The sequence below is a fragment of the Nerophis ophidion genome, linkage group LG13 (genome assembly GCF_033978795.1).
Source record: "Nerophis ophidion isolate RoL-2023_Sa linkage group LG13, RoL_Noph_v1.0, whole genome shotgun sequence".
NCBI classification, from domain to species: domain Eukaryota; kingdom Metazoa; phylum Chordata; class Actinopteri; order Syngnathiformes; family Syngnathidae; genus Nerophis; species Nerophis ophidion.
In genome coordinates, this window is record NC_084623.1 from 47,451,377 (window position 1) to 47,463,762 (window position 12,386).

General features: G+C 37.6%; 1 protein-coding gene across 7 annotated transcripts in view; it reads left to right on the forward strand.

The window, feature by feature from the left end:
* Positions 1-12,386, forward strand: part of LOC133564665 (arf-GAP with Rho-GAP domain, ANK repeat and PH domain-containing protein 1-like) — a 180,233-nt gene that overhangs the window by 130,130 nt on the left and 37,717 nt on the right. For all 7 annotated transcript variants that reach the window (XM_061919125.1, XM_061919126.1, XM_061919127.1 and 4 more), the window contains 5 exons: positions 875-980; positions 1,098-1,245; positions 8,602-8,685; positions 8,998-9,075; positions 9,307-9,424. In XM_061919125.1, the coding sequence (XP_061775109.1) occupies positions 875-980; positions 1,098-1,245; positions 8,602-8,685; positions 8,998-9,075; positions 9,307-9,424 (534 nt within the window). The remainder of the gene's footprint in view (positions 1-874; positions 981-1,097; positions 1,246-8,601; positions 8,686-8,997; positions 9,076-9,306; positions 9,425-12,386) is intronic.

Genomic DNA, 12,386 nt, shown 5'->3' on the forward strand with positions numbered 1-12,386 from the left:
GCACCAGCGACCCCAAAAGAGACAAACAGTAGAAAATGGATGGATGGATATTTTACACTGGATTTTTACATACTGAATTATAAAACACTGTCTTTTAACAAACTGCACTTTTAAACACACAAACTATGCTCATTTATTTTATCCATCCATCCATCCATCCATCTTCTTCCGCTTATCCGAGGTCGGGTCGCGGGGGCTACAGCCTAAGCAGGGAAACCCAGACCTCCCTCTCCCCAGCCACTTCGTCTAGCTCTTCCCGGGGGATCCCGAGGCGTTCCCAGGCCAGCCAGGAGACATAGTCTTCCCAACGTGTCCTGGGTCTTCCCCGTGGCCTCCTACCGGTTGGACGTACCCTAAACACCTCCCTCGGGAGGCGTTCGGGTGGCATCCTGACCAAATGCCCGAACCACCTCATCTGGCTCCTCTCGATGTGGAGGAGCAGCGGCTTTACTTTGAGTTCCTCCCGGATGGCAGAGCTTCTCACCCTATCTCTAAGGGAGAGCCCCGGCACACGGCGGAGGAAACTCATTTCGGCCGCTTGTACCCGTGATCTTATCCTTTCGGTCATGACCCAAAGCTCATGACCATAGGTGAGGATGGGAACGTAGATCGACCGGTAAATTGAGAGCTTTGCCTTCCGGCTCAGCTCCTTCTCCACCACAACGGATCCGTACAACGTCCGCATTACTGAACGTTTTTATTTTTATTTATTTTAATTCAATGAAATTAACAGTATAATAAAAAGTAATAGTTTGCAAAATTAACACGCAAAACATTCATGTTGATAAATTCGTAATAAAAACACAAATGAACCCCCATTCCAATGCTGTACACGTTTGCTGATTATTCACCATTGATGTTTCTTATCATCCAGCCATTCAGGATGCAAGTATGAAAATCTCCCAGTATCAAGTGCTTTTGAACAAACTGCCTCGTGTTAACAGGGCGACACTACGGGCCCTTATCAACCATCTCTACTGGTGGGTAACGCACACACACACACACACACACACACACACACACACACACACACACGCATGCTCCCACGGGTGGATGCCACACACACACTCATGCACGCATGCCTGCTTGTGTTGCAGCGTGCAGCGTTTTTCTGAGCTCAACCAGATGAATCTTCATAACTTGGCCATAGTGTTTGGTCCCACGTTGTTCCAGACGGACGGAAAGGACTACACGGCCGGCCGCTCCATCGAGGACCTCATACAGTTCTACACGCTCATCTTTCAGGTAAGAGTGCGTTAAATCCCTGATGGAATATCAAACAATGAGAAAATCCAATATCTTTAAAGGCCTACTGAAATGAGATTTTCTTATTTAAACGGGGATAGCAGGTCCATTCTATGTGTCATACTTGATCATTTCGCGATATTGCCATATTTTTGCTGAAAGGATTTAGTAGAGAACATTCACGATAAAGTTCACAACTTTTTCTTGCTAACAGAAAAGCCCTGCCTTTACCGGAAGTCGCAGACGATGACGTCACATGTTGATGGCTCCTCACATCTTCTCATTGTTTCTAATGGGAGCCTCCAACAAAAAGAGCTATTCGGACCGAGAAAACGACAATTTCCCCATTAATTTGAGCGAGGATGAAAGATTCGTGTTTGAGGATATTGATAGCGACGGACTAGAAAAAACAAACAAACCGCGATTGCATTGGGACGGATTCAGATGTTTTTAGACACATTTACTAGGATAATTCTGGGAAATCCCTTATCTTTCTATTGTGTTGCTAGTGTTTTAGTGAGTTTAATAGTACCTGATAGTCGGAGGTGTGTGTCCACGGGTGTCTTGACGCCAGTGTCTCAGGGAAGTCGACGGCAGCTTTAGGGACGGCGCAAGCTCAGCTGATCTCCGGTAAGAAGCGACTTTTTAACCACAATTTTCTCACCGAAACCTGCTGGTTGACATTCGGGCGGGATCCATGTTCGCTTGACAGCTGTGATCCATGGTAAAGTTTCACCTCCGAGAATTTTAAACAAGGAATCACCGTGTGTTTGTGTGGCTAAAGGCTAAAGCTTCCCAACTCCATCTTTCTACTTTGACTTCTCCAATATTAATTGAACAAATTGCAAAAGATTCAGCAACACAGATGTCCAAAATACTGTGTAATTATGCCGTTAAAGCAGACGACTTTTAGCTATGTGCATATTTCCTAACAGTCCGTGATGTCACGCATACACGTCATCATTACGCAACGTTTTCAAGAAGAAACTCCCGGGAAATTTAAAATTGTAATTTAGTAAACTAAAAAGGCCGTATTGGCATGTGTTGCAATGTTAATATTTCATCATTGATATATAAACTATCAGACTGCGGGGTCGGTAGTAGTGGGTTTCAGTAGGCCTTTAATACAGATAAAAATAATTATATGTAATCATGAGTAATCCAAATTATTCCACAGCATAACTTTCATACATTTTTTAATTCAGAAGTTTATTTGTTTGACAGCACTACTAAATATTGTATTTTATAATTCAAATTAATAGTAATAACAGTGTACTCTTTCATATTATATAATCAGGCCCTCCAGGATTTTGCAGCATCCTTTTAAAAAATTAGCAGTAAAAGTTGCGATGTTTTATGGCTTTTTTTTTCTAATTAACATTACATCCGTTTGTGATTTTTGTTAATTTGTAGTCAGTGTTTTAAGTGATTTTTTTTGTAACCTTCACTCTAAAAAGCACAGGGTTTAAACAAAGCAAACAAAATATGCTCTGTTTGCATCTTTGGTTGGGGTTTGGTTGCTTAATGTGTTGGGGTGTCACGGTAGACCGACGTGTGTGTCAACTTTGGTGAGTTTTGAAGCATGTTTAGGGGGTCAAATTGCAGCGCGTAGGTGCGGAATAAAGAATAATAATAATTAAAGCTGCAAGCAGCGTTGGTCGGGTCCGCCTTTGGCTGCTGCCGCCGCTACTCAAGCCCTGGTCTAAGTCAGACCAACAGAGGTTTTTATTTCATGTCTCTACGACATTTCTAACAGAAGTTACATGCAGTTTTGTCTGGGTTTTTTCCTAGGGGGCGCTAAGCGCAATTTAGATTTTTGGGGTTTGGTTTTTTATTAGATGCCAGTTTTTGCCAGTCCTGATGTGTGTGTAAAATTTGGTGAGTTTTGAAGCATGTTAAGGGGGTGAAATTACAGATCGGCGATTCTGGATGTTGTTGATCAATGGCTTTCGGTCTGCATAACAGAGCTTTAACTTGCACTTTGAAGCATTTTAAGTAGGTCAAATTACAACTCTCCTGAAGGAATCAATAAAGTACTATCCATCTTAAATTAAACAATTTTGAACATTGACTGCAATTGACCAGCCCCGCCAACAGTTTTGCGGGCCTTTTAGTCAATGCATGAATTTGCAGAAGTTCTTCACAAAAATTGCATTAGAAAGTGCAAAGTCAGAGGCACTTGTTGCAATAACATAGTGTGGGAAAGTGAAAGTTGCATAAAATGTTGTAATTTTCTTTCTGTATTTATAACAAAAACTAAACAGAAAAATATAAATGCTTCACAAAAAGTAATTCATGAAGGAATACAAACAAAAAGACTGAGAAAAGCAACTGACCCACATGGCAAATAAATGCTTAACAAAAAGTAATTCATGAAGGAATATAAACAAAAAGACTGAGAAAAACAACTGACCCACATGGCAAATAAAAATGTGCAACACAGGTTTGAATCTGCCACAACAAGTAAATGTGTATTACTTCATGGAAACAGAAAAAATATATATATTGGCCTTCACATGGGGCGGTATAGCTCGGTTGGTAGAGCGGCCGTGCCAGCAACTTGAGGGTTGCAGGTTCGATCCCCGCTTCCGCCATCCTAGTCACTGCCGTTGTGTCCTTGGGCAGGACACTTTACCCACCTGCTCCCAGTGCCACCCACACTGGTTTAAATGGAACTTAGATATTGGGTTTCACTATGTAAAGCGCTTAGAGTCACTAGAGAAAAAGCGCTATATAAATATCATTCACTTCACTTCACATGAGAAAAAATTTAAAAATCATTTTTGCTGAAGATGAATAAAACATACAATCAGTCACAGTGTATTTATATAACCCTTTAATAAAAAAGTGCCTCAAAGGGCTTTACAAACCAAAACATTGCCACGGATGTGGGGACGTCCCTCTAGGGGGGCAGGGGTCGGCAACCCGCGGCTCTGGAGCTGCATGCGGCTCTTAAGCGCCGCCCGAGTGGCTCTCTGGAGCTTTTTCAAAAATATATGAAAAATGGAAATGATGAGGGGAAAAAACATATTTTTTGTTTTAATTTAGTTTCTGTAGTAGGACAAACATGACACAAACCTCCCTAAATGCTATAAAGCACACTGTTTATATTAAACATGCTTCACTGATTCATTCGAGTATTTGGCGAGCGCCGCTTTGTCCTACTAATTTTGGCGGTCCTTGAACTCACCCTAGTTTGTGTACATGTAAAACTTTCTCCGACTTTCTAAGACGTGATTTATGCCACTTCTTTTTCTGTCTCATTTTGGCCCCCAAACTTATAACGTTGTGCATGAATGCACAAAGGTGAGTTTTGTTGATGTTATTGACTTATGTGGAGTGCTAATCAGACATATTTGGTCACTGCATGACTGCAAGTTAATCGATTCCAACATGTTATTTAGGCTAGCTGTGTGTACATATTTAATCATTATGCCTCATTTGTAGCTATATTTGAGCTCATTTAGTTTCCTTTAGGTCCTCATAATTAAATGTATATCTCATGACACACTATATGTATGTAATATGGCTTTTAATTATTCGTGGCTCCAGACAGATTTGTTTTTGTATTTTTGGTCCAATATGGCTCTTTCAACGTTTTGGGTTGCCGACCCATGCTCTAGGGTGATCGACTGCAACGGATGCCAAGTGGGTACAGTTTTTCAATCGTTACATAAATTAATAGATAATGTGAGTCCAGTCCATTGGGAAGTCAACAGAGGGTCATACAAGTCAACAATGCATAGACGTCACCAGCTCTGTAGTAGAGTGGTCCTCCAGAGGTCACGACTCGCAACAGCTGGCACGTCTTCAGGACTGGTACCTCTCCAGATATTACCCATGACAACCTGGTATCCTCTCTATGCAGAAGAGGGGGGACAGAGCAGACAAGAAAAGTGGAAAGTCAACTTGTCCAAACGGGATCTATACAAAAGTTAGAATATATAAAAGGGTTTTAAAGTAGGGTAAATGCTTTTACTGAATTATTGATATCTGTTATTGCGGCAGGGCATTCAGAGTTCTGGAGCTTGAATAAAAAACACTTTAGAGCAGGGGTGCCCACACTTTTTCTGCAGGCGAGCTACTTTTCAATTGACCAACTCGAGGGGATCTACCTCATTTATATATATCATTTATATCTATTTATTTATGAAAGATACATTTTTGTAAACAAGTTAAATGTGTTTAATGATAATACAAGCATGTGTAACACATATAGATGTCTTTCTTTCACGAAGACAAGAATATAAGTTGGTTTATTAACTGATTCTGATGACTTGCATTGATTGGAATCAGACAGTAATGATTATAACGCCCACATTTTCAAATGGAGGAGAAAAAAAGTTGTCCTTTCTGTACAATACCACATGAAAGTGGTTGGTTTTTGGCATCTAATTCATCCAGCTTCCATACACTTTACAAGAAAAACATTGGCGGCAAATTCCGTAGCTTGCTTGATTGGCGTGCACAAGTGATGTGCACGCCAGCTTTCTGAGGGATCGCTTGTGCACGCCAGTTTTCCGAGACTCTGTATTTAGTTAGCGCAGGCAGCATGAAGCAGGGCTTTTATTGTGAAGATAGGAAATGTGCAGTCGGCCATTAGAGTTTTGACGGAAGGTACGGCGCGAGAGTCTGTTGAAATAAAAAGTGTTTCTCGCCTTCCTCTCGGTCATTTTTAATAATAATGATCTTGCAGCAGCCAGCGTCATCTCACAAGACCCTCCGGTACCGTGGATGTCATTTAAGTGACGTCTTGGTGAAGATTGACGATCACTAATTTTTAGGTCTATTTTTTTTTTAAAGCCTGGCTGGAGATCGACTGACACACCCCCCGCGGTCAACTGGTAGCTCGCGATCGATGTAATGGGCACCCCTGCTCTAGAGTCTGCAGACTTTTTTGGGTTCTGGGAATCCCTAATAAGCTGGCGTTAATGGAACACAGATTTTGGGACAAAAAATACGCCACAAAAAAATCAGCAAAACAAGTTGATGGTAGACTATTTAGTATTTTCTATTTATGTACAAAACCTTAAAATCGCACCTTAAGTGTGCAAATAATCTTAAAGGGTGTTACAGTAAAATGACACCTTCTATACCAGCTGTATACAGTGACTACTTCAAAGCAGTGTTTCTTAACCATTGGTTCCCCCAGAGGATCAACATAAAATATCGGTTTCTCAGTTGTGGTTCGCAGGGGCCGCTCGGTTGTGATAGACTTTTCTACCTCTTGTGGCAGTAATGTCAAGCTCAAAACAAATACAAGAAGTCTGGAGCTTGCCTTTCTGAGATATGTAGGAAAAACTGATCTCCAAATTAACCCTGATTAAAGTACAATTGAAATGTGGGTAGTTGATGAGTCTAGTGTGTGTTTGTGGGTTGTTATGTCTTTCCGTCTGTTTGTGGTTTCTTACTTCATTTATTATATATATATATATATATATATATATATATATATATATATATATATATAGTGCGTCCGCCTCACAATACGAAGGTCCTAAATTCAATCCCGGGCTCGGGATCTTTCCGTGTGGAGTTTGCATGTTCTCCCTGTGACTGCGTGGGTTCCCTCCGGGTACTCCGGCTTCCTCCCACCTTCAAAGACATGCACCTGGGGATAGGTTGAATGGCAACACTAAATTGGTGTGAAAGTTGTCTGTCGTATCTGTGTTGGTCTTGTCATGAGGTGGCAACTTGTCCAGGATGTATCCCGCTTACTGCCCGAATGTAGCTGGGATAGGCTACATATATGCATATATATATATATATATATATATATATATATAGATGATGGATGGATGGATATATATATATATATATATATATATATATATATATATATATATATATATATATATATATATATATATATATATATATATATATAGATAGATATAGATATAGATAGATAGATAGATAGATAGATAGTACTTTATTTATTCCGTCAGGAGAGTTCCTTCAGGAAAATTACAAATTTCAGCTCAATCCCATTCAAGATCAGACAAACATTACAGGGAGACAGAACAGGATCGCTGACGGGTCTGCCGGCTTCCAGCGCCCCTTACAAAAAAGATGACATACAGGTAAACAAGGGGGGTGGGGGGGGGGGGGGGCACACTAGCGGTGAAAAACACTGGTGTAACGCAAACAAATCATTTTTAGCCGTGCCGTGATTACAGGGGGGGGGGGGAATAGAAGATTAAAATACAATTAAAAAATTGGTCTTAGCCTAGGCCCTGGAGTGGGGGTGCAGACTGATATATATATATATATATATATATATATATATATATATATATATATATATATATATGTATACACATCCATCCATTTTCTACCACTTGTCCCTTTCGGGGTCGCTAGAGCCTATCCCAGCTACATTCGGGCGGTAAGCGGGATACACCCTGGACAAGTTGCCACAACTTTCACACCAATTTATTTTATTTTATTTAATAATTTTGCCCCCCCAATTTTTTTGACGTTTGCTAGACAATTCATGTCATTTAAATGTGTCTGAAAATCAATACAAAAAATATGAAAAAAAATAAAAGAAGTCTGGAGCAAAAGTCAGAGAAGTTTCTTAAGCGCAAAAAGTATGACTTAATTGATAAAGCTATATTTTTATATGCACTTTAATTTTCTTGACAGTTTATTTCATTTTGTATTATTAATTTTTAGAATGTATTTATGTCAGTAATTGTATGTAAATGTATTTTTCCACTAGTTTTAGAGTCCCTTCTTTAGCAGTTAGTGTATTTGATTAGTATTTATTTTTGTAATGAGCCTGACTTACTGAGCCTTGATAATAATATTTGTGATTAACATGTGGTTTTATATCATTTGTCAATGTAATTATTATTAAGTATGATAAAATCAAGAGTATAAATACTAATTAATTGTTAATATTTGAGTGGGCCCCAGGACCATCTGTAGTGGAAAGGTTGAGCACCGAGGTCAAAAAGATATCCAATTCTAGTAATTTCCCTTCAAAAGATGTACTGTAGTAAAAATGAGTGAATTGATTTTGCATAAATCGCGAAATCCTGTAGGGACTGTGAATGAATAAACCGTCCATGACTAAAAATATCAATTCAAATCAAATCAAATGAACCTAATTTATAAAGCACATTCAAAATTTACCGCAGGGGTAGCCAAAGTACTGTACAATAAGCAGGTTCAAAGATAACACAAACAGAGCACGATATAATATAAATAAATAAAACAATTGTCAGTGGCTCTACTGTACAACATTACATCTTCACAAACAGTTACAAACGCATGTACTGAAATGTTCTAAAAATATCCCGGTGTTTGTGTGCAAGAGGAGAGACTCAACATGTCCATACTTGTCTGCAGGTGGACGAGCAGCAGCTAAAAAAGCAGCTGGAGGAGATCACCGCTATCATCCAAGTGCGGGAGAAGCTGAACACAAAATTTCCTGTGAGTCCCCAACTTTCAACATAATTGCATTTTGTGTCACCGTGTTTTACTACTGTGATTTTTTATGTTGACTGAGTAGAAAAAATAATGGGCGAACAGGTAGCCAGATTCTACAAAATAAACATAAAAACAGTTTAGTGTGCTACTAAGTGAAATTTTATTGCTGAGTAGTTGTTTTTACATCAGTTAGGTAAATGTCTGCACAGCACGTACTGTTATTATCCACAGCATAAGTTATGCTGCTTTTGAAGAAATGAAAGTGTTTTCGCTAACACCATCTAATATTTCTTGTGTATCTCCTGACAACCTCAGAGTACGGAACCGGGTGGGCATTTCATCTGTACAGTTTACTTAGAGGAAAAGAAGGAGACTGCTGAGCAACATGTCAAGGTACCCTGGTCCTTTGATTGATTGATTGATTGAAACTTTTATTAGTAGATTGCACAGTACAGTACATATTCCCTACAATTGACCACTGAATGGTAACACCGCAATAAGTTTTTCAACTTGTTTAAGTCGGGGTCCACGTTAATCAATTCATGGTAAACACACTCTTTAGTGGCTGTATGGAAATATGCAAGACATTTCTGACATGCCGAAATCTGGGTTTTGTATCCTCAGATCCCGGCATCTATGACATCTGCAGAGCTGACCTGCGAGATACTGGACAGGCGCAACATCGCGGTGAAAGACAAAGAGTACTGGAACTGCTGGGAGGTCATTGACAAGGAAGAGATAGGTGGGACTGATGTGGTAACATAACATTTAATGTTATGTGTAAAATTAAAAAAACATACACACCGTATTTTTCAGATTATAAATCACAAATTTTTTCATAGTTTGGCCAGGGGTGCGACTTATACTCAGGAACGACTTATGTGTGAAATTATTAACACATTACCGTAAGATATCAAATAATATTATTTAGCTCATTCACGTAAGAGACTAGATGTATAAAATTTCATGGGATTTAGCGATTAGGATTGACAGATTGTTTGGTAAACGTATAGCATGTTCTATATCAGGGGGCACCAGGTAGCCCGTAAGGACCAGATGAGTCGCCCGCTGACCTGTTCTAAAAATAGCTCAAATAGCAGCACTTACCAGTGAGCTGCCTCTATTTTTTTAATTGTATTTATTTACTAGCAAGCTGGTCTCGCTTTGCTCGACATTTTTAATTCTAAGAGAGACAAAACTCAAATAGAATTTGAAACTCCAAGAAAATATTTTAAAGACTTGGTCTTCACTTGTTTAAATAATTTTTTTTTTTTTTACTTCGATTCTTATAATTTTCAGAAAAAAAATTTCAGATAAAAAATACAACCTTAAAAATGATTTTCGTATTTTTAAACACATATACCTTTTTACCTTTTAAATTCATTCTTCTTTTTTCCTGACAATTTAAATCAATGTTCAAGTATTATTTTTTTTATTATTATTGTAAAAAATAATGAATACATGTTAATTTAATTCTTCATTTTAGCTTCTGTTTTTTTGACGAAGAATATTTGTGAAATATTTCTTAAAATTTATTATGATTAAAATAAAAAAATAAAGAATATCCTGGGAAATCTAGAAAATCTGTAGAATCAAATTTAAATCCTATTTCAAAGTCTTTTAGAATTATTTTAAAAATGTTGTTCTGGAAAATCTAGAAAAAATAATGATTTGTCTTCGTTAGAAATATAGCTTGGTCCAATTTGTTATATATTCTAACAAAGTGCAGATTGGATTTTAACCTATTTAAAACATGTCATTAAAATTGTAAAATTAATCTTTATCAGGAAAAATTTGTAATGATGTTCCATACATTCTTTTTTTTATTTTTTCAAAAAGATTCAAATTAGCTAGTTTTTTTCTTCATTTTTTTCGGTTGAATTTTGAATTTAAAAGAGTCGAAATTGAACATAAACTGTTTAATTTTTTTTCTCTTTTTCTCTTTTTTTAAACCGTTCAATCATGTGTTTTTCATAATTTATTCTCTACAAAAAACCTTCTGTAAAAGGAAAAAAAAATGTACGATGGAATGACAGACAGAAATACCCATTTTTTTAATATATATATGTAGATTTATTTATTAAAGGTAAATTGAGCAAATTGGCTATTTCTGGCAATTTATTGAAGTGTGTATCAAACTGGTAGTCCTTTGCATTAATCAGTACCCAAGAAGTAGCTCTTGGTTTCAAAAAGGTTGGTGACCCCTGTTCTATATGTTATAGTTATTTGAATGACTCTTACCATAATATGTTACGTTAACATAACAGGCACGTTCTAAGTTGGTTATTTATGCGTCATATAACGTACACTTATTCAGCCTGTTGTTCACTATTCTTTATTTATTTTAAATTGCCTTTCAAATGTCTATTCTTGGTGTTGAGTTTTGTCAAATAAATTTCCCCCAAAATGCGACTTATATATATTTTTTCCCTTCTTTATTATGCATCTTCGGCAGATGTGACTTATACTCCGGAGCGACTTATACTCCGAAAAATACGGTATACATTATTTCCTAGCTGTTGACAATTAGTACCAACCACAAAAAACTAGGCGAACACAGACCTGCCCTTGGCCATATTTCCAAATTGTAAAGAATCCTTTCAAAAAGTACTGAATTCAGACCGTCATCCGGATCATTGCGATAACTTTCATAACTACTGCAATTGCAACTTCATGCAAAATTGACTCTATAATACTTGCGAATGAGAATTAGAAGTGTAAGAAAACGAGATATACCAACTGGACAGCACCATTATCATTATCTACCGTGATTTCCGGGCTATAGAACGCACATATTTTTAAGCCGCACCCACCAAATTGTAGAAGAAACAACTTTTTTCACATGTATTAGTTGCACCTGATTATAAGTTGCAGATATATACTGGTATGAAATATTTTGTAAATGTTTATTTACATAATTTAATTGTTTCCAAACTGTGTCTAGCACGGCAGTAAAATGGGTGATCAAACAAAACAGAGGTCATTGTCATGGACCCACTAGCTGCGGAAGCTAGCTCTCCGATCAGCTAAACAGACTCAATAACTCCAGAGTGACGTTTTGGTGATTGTACTGAGGAATCTGTGAAACTAAAACAATGCAAAAAAAATGCCATTGTAAGTTAGTAATGCTAGCACGGACGCTAGCCTCATTACATTACGATAGCATGTGGAAATATGCAAGAAAATACTCCTACAGACATCACACATGGGACGGTTTAGTAAGTATGAATTGTTTGAGTTTTATTGTAAAACTTACAAATGTTGCTTGGAGTGATTGATGAAGGATCCTTTCGGGCAGGAACGCTATGGACGATTATACTTCTGGTTCAAGGCACAAAACAGGAGGTACATTTTCATTTCGCAGAACATGCAGTGAGCGAACTCGTCCTTCCAAAAGATGGCGGCATTGCACAAACAATAAAAATAACTTTTTCAGTGCACTGCAAAAACTGAAATCTAAGTAAGATTAAATATCTCAAATAAGGGTGATATTTGCTTATTTTTTGTCTGATAAGATCATTCTTTTCACTAAGCAGATTTTATGTTTGAGTATTTTACTTGTTTTAAGGGTTTTGGTCCTAAATGATCTCAGTAAGATATTACAACTTGTGGCTGAGATTTGATGACCTATATTGAGTAAAACATGCTTAAAACTAGAATATTAACTGTTTCAAAGCTGTGTCATCAACACTCACAAGTATAAA